General features: G+C 47.8%; 1 protein-coding gene across 1 annotated transcript in view; it reads right to left on the bottom strand.

The window, feature by feature from the left end:
• The window catches only part of IGFBP2 (insulin like growth factor binding protein 2), a 62,055-nt gene extending 41,488 nt beyond the window's left edge, over positions 1-20,567 (bottom strand). The window contains exon 1 of the mRNA XM_066575553.1: positions 19,816-20,567. Within this exon, the coding sequence (XP_066431650.1) occupies positions 19,816-20,170 (355 nt within the window). The 5' untranslated portion in view covers positions 20,171-20,567. The remainder of the gene's footprint in view (positions 1-19,815) is intronic.
• Between the last annotated feature and the right edge of the window lie 2,789 nt (positions 20,568-23,356).

Consider the following 23,356-nt stretch of genomic DNA (forward strand, 5'->3'; position numbering starts at 1 on the left):
TGTATATATCTGTATACAGTGAGCTCTCCCAAATGGTGAATGTATATATCTATATACAGTGATCTCCCCCTAGTGGTGGCTGTATACACATGTAAACAGTGAGCAGTAATAGGGAAGTAAGATGATCACCTGACACCTTCATTAGAGGTGATTAAAGAACAGACTGTGACACTTCCAATAAGATAAGAAGTCCAAGTTCTCTGTATGGTCTAATGACATAAGGGACATCCTGTAACTGAGGGGCGTCCCGCTGGTCCAGCAGCGTATCGGGGATCCAAAGCGAACAGCAATGGCGATAGTTCCTGCTATGTGGATTGCAAAACCTATCTTAAAGGGGTTCTCCAGACTGTTACTATTGTCCTCAGGATAGATAAGTCATCAGTAGATGATCGGCAGGAGTCCACCGCTTGGGATCCCTGGCGATCAGCTGATTCCCATTACTGCTGGCAATGTGGATGACGCTGGAAGCAGATAGCAAAGTCCACACTGCGGCAGCCTGATTTGGCAGTGAGGCACAGTCCCTAGTGAAGTCTATGCGATACCAACCTGTGCTGCTGCAGTGCATACAACACGGTGCAGCGAATATGTCACCAGGATCGGTCATCAATCGTGCGATTTTCTTGTGATTTTCGCCTGAAGTGAAAGTCAGTAAAAAACGCAGATTATGAAACCAATGATTTCCTTCGGTTTCCTTCCCATCTGCGATGTTTTCACTCCTGCGATGTTGAGAAAACAAAAAAATCGCAGCCTGCTCTATCTTTCTGCGATGTGCGATTTTTTTTTTTATCCCATGTTTTATCGCATCACAACACAATGAACGCAATTTTAACCATAGAAAGTCCCATTGACTTTTGCGTTAAAAAAAACACGCGATTTTCTTGCACGATTTTAATGGGGGCGGCGGCGATGCGATATTATTCTCCAAAAAAACAGCGCTAATGCTCAAAAATCGCTGGAACAAAGATACAATTTTGCCGCGATTTTCTCATGCGTTTTTAACATTAGCGAGTCCTATTGACTTTCGTGTTAAAAAAAAGCTGCAAAATCGTGTGAAAAAAAACGCATGAGAAAATCCCAAGTCGCAGTGATGTTTCTGCAAGAAAAAGCAGCGCTGAAGCTCAAAAAGCACGGAAAAAAGTTGCGATTTTGTCGCAATCTTCACATGGCAATATCAGTGTGAAGGAGCCATTAGGCCTCATGTCCACTAGCTAAATGGAATTGCACAGCAGATTTTGCCCATAGGGAATCATTGGCCATCCACGGTCCATTAAATTGATTTTTGCATCCGCGGATGGCATTTTAAAAGAATTGCGTTTTTCATGCGTGGGAGAAAAAACGCGCCATGCTCCATTCCGCGGGGAACGGCAACATTGCTATCACATTGATAGCAATGTGTGCGGATATCTATATGTAAAAAAAAATACCATTTAAAGTACATCCACGCGGAATCCGCCACGGAAATCCGCGGCAGATTCTGCGCGGATTGTATTTTTCTAGTGGACATGAGGCCTAAGAGTCTGGACAATCCCTTTAAGTACACAGTGACTTCCATGGGGCAATAGAGTCACATGACTCTTGTCCTAAAAAAAGAGCTTGCACTCTATTGTAATGCAAAGTCACATCTGTCTATTGCCAGCCATGGCGATACTGAGCAGCAGAGGTAGTGGGACCGAATGCAAGCCTGCGGGACAAGAGGTGCTCATCTTTAGCTTTGGAAATTAGTGGGTAGCGCACAAACCATGGAGCCCTGCATAAACCAGAATAATGATGAGCCAAGACATACATCATACACCAATGCAGTACAACTACAACTCTCAGCATGCCCTGTTAACCACGTACAGTCAGGGCATGCTGAGAGATGTGGTTTCACAACACCTGGGGAGCCACAGGTTGGAGACCACGGTCATAGACCTCAGAGATGAGACTGTTGAAGGTCATCCAGAGCAGATAGAAGGTGACATAACTGGCGCAAGAATGAGGGGGCAGTGTGCAGCGCAGCCCTGAGCCCCAATCATTCACATCACTCTGTCCTCTGTGGTTTTCCTGAGGCTCCAGCGACACCAGGGACGTAGCGGAAAACTTTTACAGACTTTTTTGTGGTTGAGCCTTAATTGCCCATAAATAATGGCATCTCCTGAGAGATCACCAATATGCAAGAAGCTCAGCAGTGACAGCCCAACGGCGCCTCCTCTTCACTTCTGCTTACTTATCTTAAGGCCTCGTTCACATGGGTGACAGCAATATTGCATCTGTGTTCTGAGCAATATCGCTGCGTTTTCTCATGGCGATATTGCGATTTTGTGTCGCTGCAATGTCGCGCGACTTTGTAGCTCTCTTTTGCGAGGATTTTCAGGGGGGCTTTAAATATAAGCCCTACCCTGAAAATAAGCCCTAGCTGCATTAAAAAATAAAATAAAAAAAACACAATACATCACCTAACAGCCACTCCGCCGCACTTCTTCTTGCATGTCCCCAACATTTGTTTGAAGTCTTCTGTCAGCGCTTCCTGGATTGGAGGTTCAAAATCCCTACCTCCAGAAAGCGCTGGCTGTGATTGGGTCACTAGCGCTGCGGCTAAGCCAATCAGAGCCAGCGTTCAATGAAACAATCACAGCTATTCAATGCAATGGCTATGATTGGTTCATCAAGCGCTGGTTCTGACTTGGTTCTCGAGTGCTGCGGCTCAGCCAATCAGAACCAGCGCTCGATGAGCCAATCACAGCCATCAAACACTGGTTCTGATTGGTTCTCGAGCACCACAGCTCAGCCAATCACAGCCAGCGCTTCCTGGAGACGGGGATTTTGAACCTCCAATCTCGGAAGAGCTTGCTGAAAAATCCAAGCAAGTCTGCCAGAGCTGAAGAGGAGATGGGCGGCGGACCTGACAGCAGCTGTTATCTATTTTTTTATTTTTTTTATGCGGTTAGGGCTTATTTTAGGGCTTTTACAGTAGGACTTCCTACTGTAAAAGTTGCATCGCACCTCACGAAAACCGTGCAATGCAACAGAAGGGAAGGCTCAATAGGGAAACATGGACAAACCTCGCAAATTGCAGCAATATTTAGCAACCCACAATTTTTTTTCTTGCAGTGTGGCAGCCTACAAGACATCGCTAATGTGAGGGGACTCATTGGAAAGCCTGGGCTTTACATACGAGCGATTTGTCGCATCGCGAGAAAATTGTGTGATTTTGTCACTCGTGTGACAGGCAAAACAGCAGATAGGATACCATTTGTATCTACATACAATAGCCTTAGCCGCACTGTTGGCGGCATTATTAAGAAGCATTGGTATTTATTGACACTGGATGGCTCCACGATACCGGAATTCAATAACACGCCTTTAATGGCATACAGGAGAGGGGCGAGCAGAGGTGATTGTTTAGTCCATTCCCACTTTGTGCCAAAAAAAAACTAGTGTTCAGAGTACTCTAAAACCACCCAGAAAAGGCAACTTTCCATATCTTGCCTGTTGCTGTTGCAGCAACTTAGTGAAAGGAGACTTCTTCTGCCATCCTCTCAGAGGCAACAGATACAAAATCAGGGAGAGGTATACTTGTGCTTCATCATACGTGATCTACCTCATCACCTGCCCATGTGGCATGGAATATGTTGGTGAAACCACCATGGAGGTGAGGTCATGTATGGTGAAGCACAAGAGTACTATCAGGATGAAAAATCTACAGTTACCTGTATCACGGCACTTTGTAGAGGCTAGACATAGCATTAGCCAATTCAAATACAGGGTCATTGACCATGTCCCATTGCTCCCTAGGGGTGGGGACAGAGAGTCATTATCTACGAGCTTGATACTATGTCCCCCAAAGGACTTAATCAAGAGTATGCCTTTCAGTCATTCCTTTAAGAACCTTGGAATACACATCAGTATATGTATATATGTGCATTCATCTGATGATTTTTAATCTTCGATGTATGTTTGTATACTCACACATCTATTTTTTGGTTTGTCTTTCACAGGACTCTCCTGTCGCTGATTTCCTCACCTCACGTCGACTGTATTTGTTATTTGAAAAATTCTGCTTTTCATGCAGGGAGAGTGTTAGGAGTGAGTGTAGGCTTCAAGAACCCCAACGGTCCTTCTTAGGGCCACATCTATCCGTGTGCAGAACTGTGCAGGCTGCTGTTAGCAGTGTTGCATTTTTTATTTTTTTTTAAATCGGCTGTGCAGAGCATTGCGCCCTGCAGTAATACTACAGGGACAGAAGTGGTGGTTAGGCAGGGAGAGTGTTAGGAGTGTAGGCTTCAAGAACCCCAACGGTCCTTCTTAGGGCCACATTTAACCGTGTGCAGAACTGTGCAGGCTGCTGTTAGCAGTGTTGCATTTTTTTTTTTTTTTTTTTTAATCGGCTGTGCAGAGCATTGCGCCCTGCAGTAATACTACAGGGACAGAATTGTGTAGGCAGGGCCAGAAGACATATATTATTGATTGAATATATGCAGTGGGCCTTTTCTTTACCAAAAAAAAGTAAACATTCTATTTGGCCTGCCTCTGACAGTCCTCAGCGTTCTGGGTACGTGTGGTGGGTGCAGAACGTAAACAGAAATCATACGCAGCCAGCTACGTTTAACAGCAGGCTTGCGCATATTTCTTTCCTGCCTGGGAAAAATCACCGCTCTGCTGTAGTTAATAACTCTGCAACCCTGCAGTTCTGTGACACATTTGCAGGGCCAGAAGACATATATTATTGATTGAATATACGCAGTGGGCCTTTTCTTTACCAAAAAAAGGGAAACATTCTATTTGGCCTGCCTCTGACAGTCCTCAGCGTTCTGGGTACGTGTGTGGTGGGTGGAGAACGTAAACAGAAATCATACGCAGCCAGCTACGTTTAGCAGCAGGCTTGCGCATATTTCTTTCCTGCCTGGGAAATCAAATCACTGGTAATACACCATGCTGAGGGGTAGGGGTAGGCCTATAGGACGTGGACGCGGGCGAGGACGCGGAGGCCCAAGTCAGGGTGTGGGCTCACGCCGAGCCAGTGCGGTGGCCAGGAGTAGAGGCAGGGCCAGACCGAATAATCCACCAACTGTTTCCCAAAGTGCCCCCTCGCGCCATGCCACCCTGCAGAGGTCAAGGTGCTCTACGGTGTGGCAGTTTTTCACAGAGACGCCTGACGACCGACGAACAGTGCTGTGCAACCTTTGTCGCGCCAAGATCAGCTGGGGAGGCACCACCAACAGCATGCGCAGGCATATGATGGCCAAGCACCCCACAAGGTGGGACGATGCCCGTTCACCACCTCCGGTTTGCACCACTGCCTCTCCCCCTGTGCCCCAACCTGCCACTAAGATCCAACCCCCCTCTGAGGACACAGGCACTACCGTCTCCTGGCCTGCACCCACACCCTCACCTCCGCTGTCCTCGGCCCCATCCAGCAATGTCTCTCAGCGTAGCGTCCAGACGTCGCTAGCGCCACAGTTTGAGCGCAAGCGCAAGTACGACGCCACGCACCCGCACGCTCAAGCGTTAAACGTGCACATTGCAAAATTGATCAGCCTAGAGATGCTGCCGTATAGGCTTGTGGAAACGGAGGCTTTCAAAAGCATGATGGCGGCGGCGGTTCCCAGTCGCCACTACTTTTCCCGATGTGCCGTCCCAGGCCTGCACGACCACGTCTCCCGCAACATTGTACGCGCCCTCACCAACGCGGTTACTGCCAAGGTCCACTTAACAACAGACACGTGGACAAGCACAGGCGGGCAGGGCCACTATATCTCCCTGACGGCACATTGGGTGAATTTAGTGGAGGCTGGGACAGAGTCAGAGCCTGGGACCGCTCACGTCCTACCCACCCCCCGAATTGCGTGCCCCAGCTCGGTGGTGGTATCTGCGGGGGTGTATGCTTCCACCACTAAACCACCCTCCTCCTCCTCCTACGCAACCTCTGTCTCGCAATCAAGATGTGTCAGCAGCAGCACGTCGCCAGCAGTCGTGTCACGCGGCGTGGCAGCACAGCGGTGGGCAAGCGTCAGCAGGCCATGCTGAAACTACTCAGCTTAGGAGATAAGAGGCACACGGCCCACGAACTGCTGCAGGGTCTGACAGAGCAGACCGACCGCTGGCTTGCGCCGCTGAGCCTCCAACCGGGCATGGTCGTGTGTGACAACGGCCGTAAGCTGGTGGCGGCTCTGCAGCTCGGCAGCCTCACGCACGTGCCATGCCTGGCCCATGTGTTTAATTTGGTGGTTCAGCGCTTTCTGAAAAGCTACCCCCACTTGTCATACCTGCTCGTAAAGGTGCGCCAGCTCTGCGCACATTTCCGCAAATCACACACGCACGCTGCCACCCTGCGGACCCTGCAACATCGGTTTAATCTGCCAGTGCACCGACTGCTGTGCGACGTGCCCACACAGTGGAACTCTACGCTCCACATGTTGGCCAGACTCTATGAGCAGCGTAGAGCTATAGTGGAATACTAACTCCAACTTGCGCGGCGCAGTGGGAGTCAGCCTCCTCAATTATTTACAGAAGAGTGGGCCTGGTTGGCGGCCATCTGCCAGGTCCTTGGAAAATTTGAGGAGTCTACCCAGATGGTGAGCGGCGATGCTGCAATCATTAGCATCACCATTCCTCTGCTATGCATCTTGAGAAGTTCCCTGCAAAGCATAAAGGCAGACGCTTTGCGCTCGGAAACAGAGCCGGGGGAAGACAGTATGTCGCTGGATAGTCAGAGCACCCTCCTGTCTATATCTCAGCGCGTTTAGGAGGAGGAGGAGGAGCATGAGGAGGATGAGGAGGAGGGGGAAGAGACAGCTTGGCCCACTGCTGACGGTACCCATGCTGCTTGCCTGTCATCCTTTCAGCGTGTATGGCCTGAGGAGGAGGAGGAGGAGGAGGATCCTGAAAGTGATCTTCCTAGTGAGGACAGCCATGTGTTGCGTACAGGTACCCTGGCACACATGGCTGACTTCATGTTAGGATCCCTTTCTCGTGACCCTCGCGTTACACGCATTCTGGCCACTACGGATTACTGGGTGTACACACTGCTCGATCCACGGTATAAGGAGAGCCTTTGCACTCTCATTCCCGAAGAGGAAAGGGGTTCGAGAATGATGCAATACCACAGGGCGCTGGTGGACAAACTGATGGTAAACTTCCCATCCGACAGCGCTAGTGGCAGAAGGCGCAGTTCCGAGGGCCAGGTAGCAGGGGAGGCGCAGAGATCAGGCAGCATGTACAGCGCAGGCAGGGGAACATTCTCCAAGGCCTTTGCCAGCTTTATGGCTCCCCAGCAAGACTGTGTCACCGGTCCCCAGTCAAGGCTGAGTCGGCGGGAGCACTGTAAAAGGATGGTGAGGGAGTACGTAGCCGATTGCAGCACCGTCCTCGGTGACGCCTCTGCCCCCTACAACTACTGGGTGTTGAAGCTGGACACGTGGCCTGAACTCGCGCTGTATGCCCTGGAGGTGCTTGCTTGTCCTGCGGCTAGCGTCTTGTCAGAGAGGGTGTTTAGTGCGGCTGGGGGAATCATCACGGATAAGCGTACCCACCTGTCAACCAACAGTGCCGACAGGCTTACACTCATCAAGATGAACAAAGCCTGGATTTCCCCAGACTTCTCTTCTCCACCAGCGGACAGCAGCGATACGTAAGCAATACGTAGGCTGCACCCGCGGATGGAAGCATCGTTCTCTCTCACCATCCAAAACGGGGACATTTCTGCTTCATCAATCTGTGTATAATATTCCTCCTCCTCCTCCTCCTGCTCCTCCTCCTGAAACCTCACGTAATCACGCCGAACGGGCAATTTTTCTTAGGGCCACAAGGCTCACTCATATAATTTTTCTTAAAAATTTTTATACGTTTCAATGCTCTTAAAAGCGTTGAAACTTTAACTTGAACCAATTTTTCGTTAAACTGGGCTGCCTCCAGGCCTAGTTACCACTTAAAGGGGGTGTCCCGCGGCAGCAAGTGGGTCTATACACTTCTGTATTGCCATATTAATGCACTTTGTAATGTACATTGTGCATTAATTATGAGCCATACAGAAGTTATAAGAAGTTTTTCACTTACCTGCTCCGTTGCTAGCGTCCTCGTTTCCATGGAGCCCGTCTAATTTTCGGTGTCTAATGGCCAAATTAGACGCGCTTGCGCAGTCCGGGTCTTCTTCTTTTCTCAATGGGGCCGCTCGTGCAGGATGCCGCCTCTGTGTAGCTCCGCCCCGTCACGTGCCGATCCCAGCCAATCAGGAGGCTGGAATCGGCAATGGACCACACAGAAGCGGTCCACCGCGGTCCACCGAGGGAGAAGATGCCGGCGGCCATCTTCAGCCGGTAAGTAAGAAGTCACCGGAGCGCGGGGATTCAGGTAAGCGCTGTCCGGTGTTCTTTTTTAACCCCTGCATCGGGGTTGTCTCGCGCCGAACGGGGGGGGGGGGGGGGGGGTTGAAAAAAAACAAAAAACATTTCGGCGCGGGACAACCCCTTTAAGCCACATTAACCAAAGCGATTAATGGGTTTCACCTGCCCTCTTGGTTGGCCATGGCCAATTTTTCTGATGTACATTAGTACTGTTGATACAGCAATTTTTGTGGGCCCTCGCCTACAGTGTAATCAAATTAATTTTTAGCCCACCTGCATTACAGCTGACGTTACATCCGCTGTGTTGGGCAACGCAATGGGATATTTTTATGTACCGCCGGTGGCTTCCTGGCACCCACCCATGCTGTGGGTCCACAGGGACTTGTAAATGCATCTGTTTCCACTTCTAAAGAACCCCAGTCAGACTGGGGCATGCAGTGTGGGCCGAAGCCCACCTGCATTAAGCACGACATTACTACCTCAGCTGTGTTGGGCAATGCAATGGGATATTTTTATGTACCGCCGGTGGGTTCCAGGGAGCCACCCATGCTGTCGGTCCACAGGGACTTCACAATAGGGAGTTGTACCTGCCTGTGTCTATGAATTAAAAACCGCGGTCTGACTGGGGCATGCAGAGACACCTTGACAGAATGAATAGTGTGTGGCACATAGGTTCCCCATCGCTATGCCCACGTGTGCAGCTCCTGATGGCGGTGGCACAGGATTATATTTCTCATTGCTTCTGTACAGCATTGTGGGCTATCGCCCCGCCCATTTTAAAGAGGGTCGCTGCCTAGCCGTGCCAACCCTCTGCAGTGTGTGCCTGCGGTTCCTCGTCATGGCAGACGCACTTATAAATAGACATGAGGGTGGTGTGGCATGAGGGCAGCTGAAGGCTGGGCAGGGACACTTTGGTGTGCGCTGTGGGGGGGGGGGGGGGGGGCAGCATGTAACCCAGGAGAAGTGGCAGCGGAGTGTCATGCAGGCAGTGATTGTGCTTTGTTGGAGGTAGTGTGGTGCTTAGCTAAGGTATGCATTGCTAATGAGGGCTTTTCAGAAGTAACAGTTGTTGGGGGGGGGGGCCCACTCTTGCCGCTATTGTGGCTTAATAGTGGGACCTGTGAACTTGAGATGCAGCCCAACATGTAGCCCCTCGCCTGCCCTATCCGTTGCTGTGTCGTTTCCATAACTTTCTTGAATTGCCCAGATTTTCACACATGGAAACCTTAGCGAGCATCGGCGAAATACAAAAATGCTCGGGTCGCCCATTGACTTCAATGGGGTTCGTTACTCGAAACGAACCCTCGAGCATCGCGATAATTTCGTCCCGAGTAACGAGCACCCGAGCATTTTGGTGCTCGCTCATTTCTAGTAATCACCTACATAATATACAGTAGGACATTATACAGACATGACCGAGTTTTGGTTGTCTTTGCCAATATGGAATTATAAAACACATAGTGTCACTATGATTTGAGCAGAATCCCTTTGGTCTCATATTATATAGCATCTAAATAGCCTTTAGATACGGAATAACACTCCCATATAATGTATATATATTTGCTCCACCACTATTAAGTTTAATTGTTTCAAAGGAATGGCCATGGATTTAAGACATAGGGGAATTATTTTTATTCGCAAGCCGTACATACTATATCAAAATCTATAGATCCGGTATTTTATCTCTGCTTATGCAAAACAATATTTGATATTATTACACAGTATTTTGATTTCCTTCTCTGCCATTAGTTTGGCTATTGTAAGCGTTGTAACACAACACTGTGCCACATTATTGGCGCATGATGGGTTAAGAAAATCCTTTTGCGATCTGACGCATGCGCTGTGACACTTTCTGGTCCTTCCGCGTTCCATCTGAGCTGGAGACCGGCTCTCGCGAGGAATAATATCCCGCAAATGCGCAGTTGTATCCGTGGCGCCATAATGTCGATTACCAGATGAGGTCATCGGCTGTGCGTCCGGCACCAGTCAGGACGTGGAGCACGGGGCAATCGGCGATGGATGAGGTACATCTGTGTGGTGAATGTTGTCATTGGTTTGGTTATTTTACACTTTATCTATATATGATGTGCACTAGTATGGATCTGTATTAGCTTGAGGAAGGCCAATCCGGCCGAAACGTCGCTACCTTTTTCTGTAATGGGGCAATAAAGCACTTTGTACTTTTCTACATCCCTGTATGCTGCCAGTTAATAGTATTTATGTCTGAAAGCACAGTGATCGTCACTGATACATTGCGTGTAAATACGCTGTGAGAAGGATCACCGTGTGTTACGCTCATACCGCCTTCCTGTTCTCTATGGGTAGCATATTCAGCACTGTCCATATGCTGTACATTGCATCTGGGCGGCGTTGCATATGCGATGCTGCGATGAGACAGAGCGGAGAACTAGAATAAAAAAAGGGACACTGCACATGACAGTGTGCGTGAGATAGGCTGTCATGAGCAATGCATTATCACTGCCATACGCGGCAATAACCAGTTCGCCGCCGGCCCCCACGGCGGTAGAACGCTGTGTGATCTACTCAGCGTTTTGCCCATACAGCTGTGAGAATGAGACCTTAAAAATAAAAACCTCATTTGCTGCATAATAAAAGGTTCTGCGCCTTTCTATTATATTTTGCGCCTTAATTCCTCATTTTCAAGACCTCTGCTGGCTGTCAGTGAATGGAAAAATGCAAAAGAATGGATTTCATATTCACTCGAGTTTTGTGCGCATCGCACAAAACTAATGCGAGAATAGCGCTTGTGTGAATAAGCCCTTGGACTGATACATTGCAACAAACCCTCAGGATAGAAAACAGTTCATGTGCTTTAAAATGTAGTAATTGAAACTTTGTAACAGAGTTGCAGAGCTGTGAAACTACAACTCCCAGCATGCTTGGCAGTCAACAGCTAGAGGTCGCAGCATTCATAGAATCTGTGTGATACATACGCCTTTCCTCACATTGCCATTCAGGACTCTAGTAAAGCTGCGTGACAACCCTGACGGAAACTGTCATGGCAGCCATATTGGTTGTCACAAGGTGGCAGAGGTTAAAGAGGCTCAGAGAGTGAAATGACTGTGCGAAATCAGCGCTGCCTAAACCGCCACTTATCATCAGCCGCTCCACAATTATAAGCTCAGAGTCTGTGCTAATCACAGGTTCTTCGTGTCCAAACATCAGCGGAGGACTCACTGCGACGGTAATCATCCCGCTATATCATGTGACACACAACCAGGTAGAAGACGCAATGGTGACCATGTTTTATAGCACAGTTATCATCCAGCTCTTGCATGAGGCAGCTGTCGGCTTTTAAAGGGGTTGTCCACCAGCAGAACAGAACAGAATAGTGAGCGCAGCTCTGGAGGATAATACAGCATGTAACTCAGGATCAGTATAGGATAAGTGATGTATGTACACAGTGACTCCACCAGCAGAATAGTGAGTACAGCTGTGGAGTGTAATACAGGCTGTAACTCAGGATCAGTACAGGATAAGTAATGTAATGTATGTACACAGTGACTCCACCAGCAGAATAGTGAGTGCAGCTCTGGAGTATAATACAGGATGTAACTCAGGATCAGTACAGGATAAGTAATGTATGTACACGGTGACTCCACCAGCAGAATAGTGAATGCAGCTCTGGAGTATAATACAGGATGTAACTGAATAATATAATGAGTTTATAAATTTGCTCATCTCTCCAGTAGATCTATTCCATATAAGTTATAATTTAGTTTGCAGGTGAATTCATATCTGACATCATTATAGAAATATCACTTTACTTTTGCACAATAGAAAAATCTGAGGTAAAAGTCTTATTTATATACTGTAAACGTTCTTAGACATGAATCTATATATGCCGTTGTATAGAATGCTATATGTTTATGAACAAACACTGACACCCCTCGCCTTTGAAGCAGCTGCAGTACGCAAACTCTATAAATCTATATATAAATGTATATATCTGTAAACAAACACCGTGAAACAGCTGTCAATGTATGGATTCTGGCTTGGCTTTCAATTTCCAGTCATTGTTACAAGGCTTGTATAAAGAGTCTAACATTGACTTAGAGGAATGCTGCCTTCTAATGGGTGGCACTGTGGAGGTATTGTTCCATCTCCCTTCTTTGCATATTACCCAGAGGAGCATGAATGGCCTTATAAGTCTCCTCACTCACTCACCTTCTAAGTGCTCTCCCTAAGGTGAAAAGATAGCGTTCCTGAAAAAATCGATAGACACAGGATGAAACCTCACCAACTGCTATGTGAGAAGATTAGCGATCACTTAGATCTACTTCTATAGATAATATAAAAAGGAATAGTGCGATCTAGAAGAACATGCAAAAGGGCTAATTACAGGTCACTCTACATCACCACCTGGTGGTCATACGCAGCAAAACAGGCTCTACTTTATAGGGGTTTTACGTATTTGCTGCATTCCGCCAAACCCAGTGCACTATTTTGGCATTATGAGCTTCTTCACCAGTTCGGGTGTATATTGTAATTTTCTGCAGCAGCTAAAGTGCATATCATGATGTTCTGCAGCAGCTGATATGAATATTATAAAGTTCTGCAGCAGTCATGGTATTGCATTAAGATGCTCTGCAGCAGCTGAGGGGTGTATTATGATGTTCTGCAGCAGCTGAGGTGTGTGCTGAAATGTTCTGCAGAAGCTAAAGTGTGTTATGAGCTTCTATAGTTGTTGGGGTGTCTAGCATGAGGTTCTGCAGCAGCTGAAGTGTATAGCATGCAAGGGCTGAGCAGGAGCCTGGCGGAGAGAGAAACAGCAGCCAGGAACAGTCCATTATTACATGTTATATCCTTCTAATGTATAACACAGCAAGGTATATAATACACATCTGGCTCCGTGAGCCGTCTGCTCGCACATCACAGCCTATTAGAACCGATTAGACAGTCCTGGGCCAGGGGGTATTGAGGTTCATAAAATTCCCCTTTCCGTTTATGAGCTGTGTAAGATGTATTTGGCCTGCAGTCATGAGCCGTTATACATGCGCAGCCCCAGCGCGGAGGACTGATGACATCCATGTCCATTATACACAGCGCACGGAGAGCAGAGTTGCTGACTGATTCACGGCTTATTGCTGTAAGGACTGAAAATGGAAAGTCAAGCAACTTTTTAAATAGCTTTCAAAGCAAATCTACCGTTTTGTGTCCACAGCTCCTATACAGGCCTGTCTCCATGGTTACAGACTACAAACAACCCCCGTGTATTCTCATCCTCCAGTCATGTATCACTACCTTTGGTCTTATTATCCTCTTTCTGAGCACCATAAAGGCATCTGTGGAAGAGTAAAGCCACCGGACACCCGGGACTGAGGAAGAAAGGACAACAAGCAACAGGCACTAACTCAATGGACTCTATGGACTGAGGAAACAGGATGAGTGAAAAACATGGACTGGACACTAAACCACTGGACACCAGGGACTGAAGAACACTAAACAACTAGAACCGGACTATAAACCACTGGACACCAGGAACTAAGAACAACAAGAACTGTACACCTAACCACTGGCTATCAGGGACTAGGGTACTAAACTACTGGATACCAGGGACTGAAGAACAAAGAACACTAAAAACTAGGACCGGATCATAAACCACTAAACACTGAGGAACTAAGAACACTAAACAACTAGGACTGTTCACTAAACCAGTGGAAACCAGGGACTAAGTAACTAAGAACACTAAAGATCTAGGACTGTGCACTAAACCACTGGACACCAGGGACTAAGGAACTAAGAATGCTAAACAACTAGGACCAGGCATTAAACCACTGGACACCCAGGCAGTAAGAAGACTAAGTGAAAAGAACTGTGCACTACGGTATTAGTGTATCTTGACGCCACCTGGAAGTCCTGGTGGAGTCAAGATTGACAGGGGGTGACGCCCCCTCTTCCTGATAGGCTGAATATCTGGCTGTGCTGCAGGTCCTGGCAGCACACAAAGAAAGCCTTCATTGGAGCTTTGCAGCATACAGTAGGCTGCAGCTCCAGGCACAGCGACCCAGCTCTTCTCCGGCAGCAGCAGACCCAGGGCCGGCGGCCCCCCCTCGAACCCCTCCCCCGCTCCACCAGATGTTGACCTTCCGCAGGGAGAGCAGAGCACCGTGGGCAGACAGTGTCACAGCCGGCCGGCCGCACTGTGCAGCAGCACCTCACCGATCACAGTGCACAGCCGCGGGACTGCAGCAAGTGTCACGTGACAGCAGCAGGAGGCGCGGGACAGCTGTAGGAGCAAGAAAACGACTGCGGCTGCACATCAGCCGTAAATGGCTGTGGGGGACTGGACATCACGGAGCAGGGCTCTGCGGCCCAGCAGTGAACAGGCAGCCCCCCGGCGGAATGCTACAGATAGCCGTCGACAGTGACTGAGGGGTCATCCTCCAGGCAGCTGGGAGCCATTCCAGACAAGCGCCGGCCGAGACAGCGGTGAGAGTCACAGCTGCTGCGTCTACATTGCTTTTTGCCGGTCTTGCTGCTTTAGGGTGAGGCTTAGTTTTGTTCTTAGGCGTACATTACCCACTGTAAAGCTGATAATGTAAGGCTAAATTGAAACACAACCCTCACCCTAAGGCAGTAGGGTCGGCTAAAAGCAATAGAGAAGGACCTTCAAGGCTTGAGCCAATCGGGAGCTAGGGGTGTGAGAGGCAAGTTCTTCCTGTCAAAGCCCTAGCTTCCGGTGGCATCAAGATACACTAATACTGTGCACTACAGCACTGGCGACTAGGGCGCTGAACTACGGGATACACTCAGACTGAGGAGCAACAAACACTGAAAAACTAGGACCGGCCGATAAACAACTAAACACCAGGGACTGAGGAACTAAGAACACTAAACAACGAGGACTGTGCTCTAAACCACTAAATACCATGAACTGAGGAGCAAAGAAGAGTGAACAACATAGATTGTATGCTGAACCACTTGAATCCCGGGACTGAGGAGCAAAGAACAATGACTGTACACTAAACCAGTTGAGGTACAGAATTATAGACCATGTACCGGAACTATCAAGAGGCGGGGACCGGGAATTATTGTTGAAACGCATGGAACTTAAATGGATATTTAGATTTGACACCACGACACCTAGGGGTTTAAACCATGACTATGATTATGTGCAACATATCTGAATTTTGCGATTTTTCAGTATCACTGTTATTTTATTCATGTGAAATGACATATGGATTGTGTAACTAATTACTGTTCTTTATCTGTTTTCACAGGTCAGGGGCGTATCCGGTTCCCAGGTGTTTGGGATTCTTATTCGTATGTTGGAGTTATCCAATATTAAAATCACTAGTGTCTTTTGCACTCTGCCCGTTACTTATTTGGAATGTAAGAGTTGATTAATAAAGACTTTGTCATGCATTATTGAGACTCCAAGTATTGATTATTAATTGGGTATACTATCAACCTCTTGCGCATGTTCTAGGGAAGATATTGGTTTAACCAACGACTTACCTGTAAAACTAAGAGAGGATATATATATTTGTAATATTGATTGTCACTCAGTTGATTATGTGGCTATACAGTAAACGTAATCAGTGGATGTAAGGTTTTGTCGGCATAATAGGTACAACTGTGCCAAATTACTTCTGCACATGCGCGGGGTATTCAGAGCTAGACACAGATAACACAAATATGCAGGAGAGCAAGGCAATGGACAGCACATGCGCAATAGGAAGCAGTGACGCAGTGATGAGACGCGATCACATCACTACGTAGTAATGCACGTATGTAGACGTGATGACGTGAGGTTGATGCTGGCGCAGGCGTGGCATGCCATTGAGGCTCCCGGAAGAGCCTGTGAATGTAGTGACGTGCAGACAAGATGTTGTAGGTGACGTGTGGACGCTGCTGGCGCATGTGCAGTAGTCCGTAAGGACGCTGGGGCAGAATGTAATGATACTGATACAATGGCTACTTGGCTGAAATTAAGTGACACCTGGACGCCGGATCGGAACCGTGACTAAGGATTACCGTGTGAGTACTGCCCACACACGTGTGTTGTATTGAACTGACCAGTGATTGATTACAAGGTGATTTGATTCCATGAACATTGACACATGTTTTAGTATATAAGGGGGTGGGTGGGGAGTATGACACATGCTTGAAAAAGACCAACAGTTGGTTGAAACGTTGCGTGGTCATGTTTTACCTGTGCATGGAGAAATAAACTTACCAAAGGTATTATGCACTAAAGAGAAATCTGCTGCTGTGAATCCTTATTAAGCTTTGTACACTAAACCACTGGACACCAGGGACTGAGGAACTAAGAACACTAAACAACTAGGACCAAACAAACCACTGGACACCCAGGCTGAGGAGGAAAGGACACTGAAAAACCAGGACCAGACTATAACAAGAACTGTACACTAAATCACTGTATACCAGGGACTAGAACACTAAACTACAGGATACCAGGGACTAAAGAACACTAAACAAGGATTATGCAGTAAACCACTGGACACCAGGGGCTGAGAAACAATGAACACTGAACACCATGTACTGTACACTAAACCAGACAAAAGGGACTGAGCTACTAAACCACTTGCAAGGATTAGGTCGCTCAACCACTGGACTGCTGGGACTATGGTACTAAATCACTGGCTACAATAGACTGAAGCATTAAACCATTGGATACCAGGGGATGGGGATACTAAACCAATGAATACCAAAAACTTTAACTTTAACCACCAGACACAAGGGATTTGAGCTGTAAACCACATATCAGGAGGGACTGGGGCACTAAACCACTGGATCTCAGGGACTACGGTGCTAAATCATTTGATGCCAGGTACTGAGGCAATAAACCACTGGATACCAAGAACTGGAGTTCTAACAACTGAACACCAAGGACTTGAGCTCTAAACCAGAGGACACCAGGGACAATGTTACTAAACAGCTGGATACTAAGAAATGCAGCTCTAAAGCACAGGACACCAGGGACCGGGCACCACACAAAGAGCACAGCAAACAGGAGTATTCTGCAGAAGAGAGCAACTTCCACAGCAGCCACGTGCCACCAATCCCATCAGGAAACTTCATCTTCCAACATCCTTATTCTTCTCCATATGTGACTTTGCACCATTTCTGCATCCAGTGCTCCCGCTCACATTCCCTCCCCCCCCCCCCCCCCGTCATCCCTCTTCTATATAACATTTACTATCACTTTCCCTTGTCACTTCTCTCCCTGAATCATTTCTATACGAGTTTCTGTCAATGTGAAGATTTATCATTTTGTCACATGACTTAAAGTTAACGTAAAAACGTCTAACATCGTATAATGCAGAACAAAGAAACTCAGCACAAATGTAATCCCCCCTCTCTGTACCTGCACGCCGGGCACCATCCAGGTGCGGTAGAGACTTCACCTGGCACAATTCTCTACACTAATCTGCAGACACCTTATAAATCACCTCAAGCTGCTCCAGACACTATAAAGAAAGCCAGACAGTCTAAGGAGTACAACAAAGGAAGCCTGGACTGCAGCATGGTAGAAGTAGACCATACACTGCTGCAATGCTCAGATTAATGAGGGGCAGAGAAACATACAAGATTAGTATATACCCCCCCCCCCCCCCCCCCCCTCCATATACAGCTATCCTGACACATTACACCAGTGAGGACTGGAGAAGCATACAGACAGCTTATCCTGTGCCCAGTCCTTGTGCCAGGCTCTAATATTCAGTTCACACCAAGATGCATCTGTTTTCTGATCTCCTCCGGTCGTTGCACGTGATCGTTTGGTCTCTCTCGGGTTTCGGACCTTTGCACCGTCCTGTTCTCTATATCAAGTGCCATTTAATATCTGCTCTCTGTGCAAGTAGATGGAGTGTTCAGTGCTGTTAGTTATAATGACCCATCAGACCTCTATGTATAGCCCTGCTGGGGCTCCTACAGACACAAGCACTGAGGAGCAACTGCAGTCCATACACCACCTATAGCTAGTTTTATGTATCCCGGCAGGAATGCTTCTAGCCTTTTTACTGTCTGAGAAGAAAAGTAAAATTGCGACCCCTCCTTTCCATAAAGCGAAGATATGAAAGTGCAGGGATAGACTGTATATCTGCCAAAATGCTGCCCCCTATGGTAGGGAAGATTGCTGCCTAAGGCAAGTTTCTCATGCTGCCTTATGGATGGCGCACCCCTGTATCTAGGGGTAATGCAATCAGCCATGTCTAGAACTCATGGGGACAATCCCTTCGCTAAAGATAGGTATAAGGACCCGGAGCTCACTAGAGCAGAAGCCGTCTGGCTCATAGAGCAGGGCAGAGATCCCCTCTATGTCATTATATGGTATATAATCAGGGACATATAGGAGCTATCTGTAGTCAGTGCCATATGGACCTCATATACATAGGACTGCACCTCCAGATTTCTTCTTCCCCAATACGCTGCACATTCCTATTAGGACTTGCTCCTACTTTGCACTTTTAGGGCGGTTTTTGGCCTCATCCTGTTTATTTACAGCAAACATCACATGTTACATGCAGGTCAATGTCATGACGCTCATATTGGGGGTAAATACTTCATGTGACTGTAGCCCAAGGATAGAAGGGCCCTCTATAGAGGGGAGTCCTGCACCGGTTCGTGTGACCAAGTGACAACGGGGACTCCAAGGGCCCCATAACCAATGTGCTACAGAATGGGGGAGCAAATTTACATAAGATGACAGCATCTCACTGTACACCTATTTCAGTGTTACCCTAGGCAGGAGCCCCGCTAGCCCTCATTATATTCGGTCCATAGAAAATCTAATAATGCAGCTAATAATGGCAAATGCACTAGTGGTGAGCCGTCATACAGACCGAGACTCTTCACCACGATCTAATATTAATTTACAGACTTCCCAAAAACTCAGGTCACCCCTCCTTAAAGGTGAGGTATTTTTTACAAGCCAAATAAAGTTAGTGATGCTTCTAGTACCCCATTATGCTTGACAGCTACAAATGCCCCACCCCCCTGCCTCCCCCCACAAGTCCTAAAGCAAGTCTTCTGGGAAGCTGAAATCTATAGGAGCCCCAATAATGCCCCCTATAGAGGTGGTTGTAGGGGAGACACATCTCTTTTAGCATAATCACCCAATCTTTTTTAAAACAACGCAAGACCACCCCCTCCGAAAACCGGGAATTCACCCTGTCCGATCCCTGTCTAATATTAAACCTAATATTATATACAATGGATGAGCCCGCAATATGGAGGAAGGGGCCGCCAGCTCTTCAATATATATATATATATATATATATATACACACACAACATGATACACAAAATACTCAATTAACCCCAGAAACACTCAGAAGATTTGATATATGCAGCAATATATAACCCATCCCCTTCCCCACCCTGGAAGACCCACCTGATAATCCCCATAATGTCACATATACACAGGTGATACAAGGGGGATCCTTAAAACTTAGTGCACCCCAAAACAACTTCCATGCCTCCTCCCCGGTGCATGCACACAGTACCTGTCTGCTTCTCCTGGCTGGCCCCGAACTCGGCGTCCCTCCTCTTGCCACACGTTCCTTGCCCATACACCAGCGCCTGCAGGGGGAGCTCTGCACCAGGGTTCGGGTAACAGCGCAATCCGGTGGCGCAGCGCGCAGTGTACACGCCGCACGACTCACTCTCCATCCGGGCGCAAACCGAGCAGCAGCCGCAGCCCGGAGCCCGCACCAGCTCCACACACTGGGGGCGGGAGGAGGCAGCGGGACAGGCGGCCAGCCGCTCCGGGGTGCACTGCGGGCAGCGGAACAGGACCTCCGTGCTGGAGAGGGCGCACACAGAGGACAGCAAGAGCAGCAGGTGCCCGGGATGATGCATCCTGGAGCTAAAGGTGCCCTTAGCCCTGGTTGGCACTTGGGTCTCTCAGCTGGTCCTTTGCCTGCCTTGGCACTGGGTTCTGCCCAATATCACTGCCGTCTATTGCCCCTCTCTCACCCTTGCTGGAGTCTTTCTACTACCTGATTCTGCAATTTCCCACTGCCCCTTGTCTGCCAGCAGTCTGTTACCCCTGCACTCTTCTGTCGGCAGTCTAGACCCCCTGCACTGTGTTGCTCTCTGTCTGCCGTCTAGACCCTTGCACTGTGTTGCCCCTCTGCCCGCAGTCTGCTGCCCTGCACTGTGTTGCCCCTCTGCCCGCAGTCTGCTGCCCTGCACTGTGTTGCCCCTCCTGTGCAGTCAGACACTAGTTTGCAGCCGGAGCTGGTTCAGCACTTTGCTCCCGTCTCTCTCACTTCTCGCTGCACCTTTCATCTGCTTTTATTTCTCCTCCTGCCTGTCTCCTCCTCCTCCCACCCTCTCTCTCCCTCAGTGGCTCTCTTTGTGGCTGCTCTGTCTCTTTTTCCCTCTCATCACTGTCTCTTTGCTATATCTCACTGTAGGGGATGTCTCATCTAATGCCCCCTGCAGACCCCCAGGGTGAGGTCTGTTGCTCCCAGGATGTCTCTGGGGATGGATTGTGCACAGCTGAGCTCTTATAGTGGATTCCTGGATAATGGATTATTCCTACAAATGCGGGATCGCCATCCGCAATCAGCTCCGCTGGGAGACACAATGGGCAGTATTGATCATTGGGAATTTTTGAAGCCAGTTTTCTGGCAGCTTTTCTTCCCTTCTCCAGTTTAAAGATGCAGCAAATGTATCAAATATCACACAATATTGATACATTTGTTGCATCTTTAAATATGTCTATAGAGATGTGAAGATATGTACTGTAGGCCTTGATGGCACAATTCTGGCATCCAACGGGTGCAGTTTTGGCGCACGTGCCCAAAGCGCGACTTTAAGAGCCTTTGTGCCATGCTACTTTTGGGTTGGGCTGGCTTTTAGGGGGTGGTTGGGTATGGCCTGTTGCATTTATTATAATCTACACCAGGAACTGGTGTCAATTATAGCAAAAACCTACTCTAGCTCCTAGCTGGCATGGGTTTTCATCTGGTGCATGGAAATGCTGCTACATGAGATAAATGTATTAAAGGGGTTTTCTTGCCATAAACTATTGATCACCTGTTCTTGGGATACATCATCAATAGTTGATTGGTAGGATCTGTTGATCAGGATTCCTGCTGATCAGCTGATTGACATGACAGCGTCACTCCCCCCCTGATTGCCGCTGTCACTTCTGCTCGTACCAAGTACATTGTTCATTACATGGTGGCTGTGTCTGGGATTGCAGCTCAATCCCATTCAACTGAATGGCACTGAGCTGCTCAGTTTTATTTCCATTTCTCTCCTCTAATAATGGAACAGAGAGCCAGAAACCCTGAACTGACCCTAATGAAGGCCACCTTCTGCGATTTATCTGTACCTATTCTTGTACCTCTGTATCAGTAAGTAGGAAGACATTCTGTGATTTATCTGTACCTGCCCTTGTACCTCTGTATCAGTAAGTAGGACCACCTTCTGTGGTAATATCTGTACCTGCCCTCATACCTCTGTATCAGTAAGTAGGACCACCTTCTGTGGTTTATCTGTACCCACCCTCATAACTCTGAATCAGTAAGTAGGACCACCTTCTGTGATTTATCTGTACCTGCCCTCGTATCTGTGTATCAGTAAGTAGGACCACCTTCTGTGGTATATCTGTACCTGCCCTCATACCTCTGTATCAGTAAGTAGGACCACCTTCTGTGGTTTATGTGTACCTGCCCTTGTACCTCTGTATCAGTAAGAAGGACCACCTTCTGTGATTTATCTGTACCTGCCCTCGTATCTGTGTATCAGTAAGTAGGACCACCTTCTGTGGTTTATCTCTACCTGCCCTCATACCTCTGTATCAGTAAGTAAAACCACCTTCTATGATTTATCTGTATCTGCCTTCCTACCTCTGTATCAGTAAGTAGGACCACCTCCTGTGATTTATCTGTACCTGCCCTTGTATCTCTGTATCAGTAAGTAGGGCCACCTTCTGTGATTTATCTGTACCTACTCTTGTACCTCTGTATCAGTAAGTAGGACTACCTTCTGTGATGTATCTGTACCTGCCCTTGTACCTCTGTATCAGTAAGTAGGACCACCACCTGTGATTTATCTGTACCTGCCCTTGTACCTCTGTATCAGTAAGTAGGGCCACCTTCTGTGGTTTATCTGTAGCTGCCCTAGTACCTCTGTATCAGTAAGTAGGACCACCTTCTGTGATTTATCTGTAGCTGCCCTTGTACCTCTGTATCAGTAAGTAGGACCACCTTCTGTGGTTTATCTGTACCTGCCCTTGTACCTCTGTATCAGTAAGTAGGACCACCTTCTGTGGTTTATCTGTACCTGCCCTCGTACCTCTGTATCAGTAAGTAGGGCCACCTTCTGTGATTTATCTGTACCTGCCCTCATACCTCTGTATCAGTAAGTAGGACCACCTTCTGTGGTTTATCTGTACCTGCCCTCATACCTCTGAATCAGTAAGTAGGACCACCTTCTGTGGTTTATCTGTACCTGCCCTCATACCTCTGAATCAGTAAGTAGGACCACCTTCTGTGATTTATCTGTACCTGCCCTCGTATCTGTGTATCAGTAAGTAGGGCCACATTCTGTGATTTATCTGTACCTGCCCCTCGTACCTCTGTATCAGTAAGTAGGGCCACCTTCTGTGATTTATCTGTAGCTGCCCTAGTACCTCTGTATTAGTAAGTAGGACCACCTTCTGTGATTTATCTGTACCTGCCCTTGTACCTCTGTATCAGTAAGTAGGACCACCTTCTGTGATTTATCTGTACCTGCCCTCGTATCTGTGTATCAGTAAGTAGGGCCACATTCTGTGATTTATCTGTACCTGCCCCTCGTACCTCTGTATCAGTAAGTAGGGCCACCTTCTGTGATTTATCTGTACCTGCCCTTGTACCTCTGTATCAGTAAGTAGGACCACCTTCTGTGATTTATGTGTACCTGCCTTTGTACCTCTATATCAGTAAGTAGGGCCACCTTCTGTGATTTATCTGTACCTGTCCTTGTACCTCTGTATCAGTAAGTAGGGCCACCTTCTGTGATTTATCTGTACCTGTCCTTGTACCTCTG

This window comes from Eleutherodactylus coqui, chromosome 8 (assembly GCF_035609145.1).
Source record: "Eleutherodactylus coqui strain aEleCoq1 chromosome 8, aEleCoq1.hap1, whole genome shotgun sequence".
NCBI lineage: Eukaryota > Metazoa > Chordata > Amphibia > Anura > Eleutherodactylidae > Eleutherodactylus > Eleutherodactylus coqui.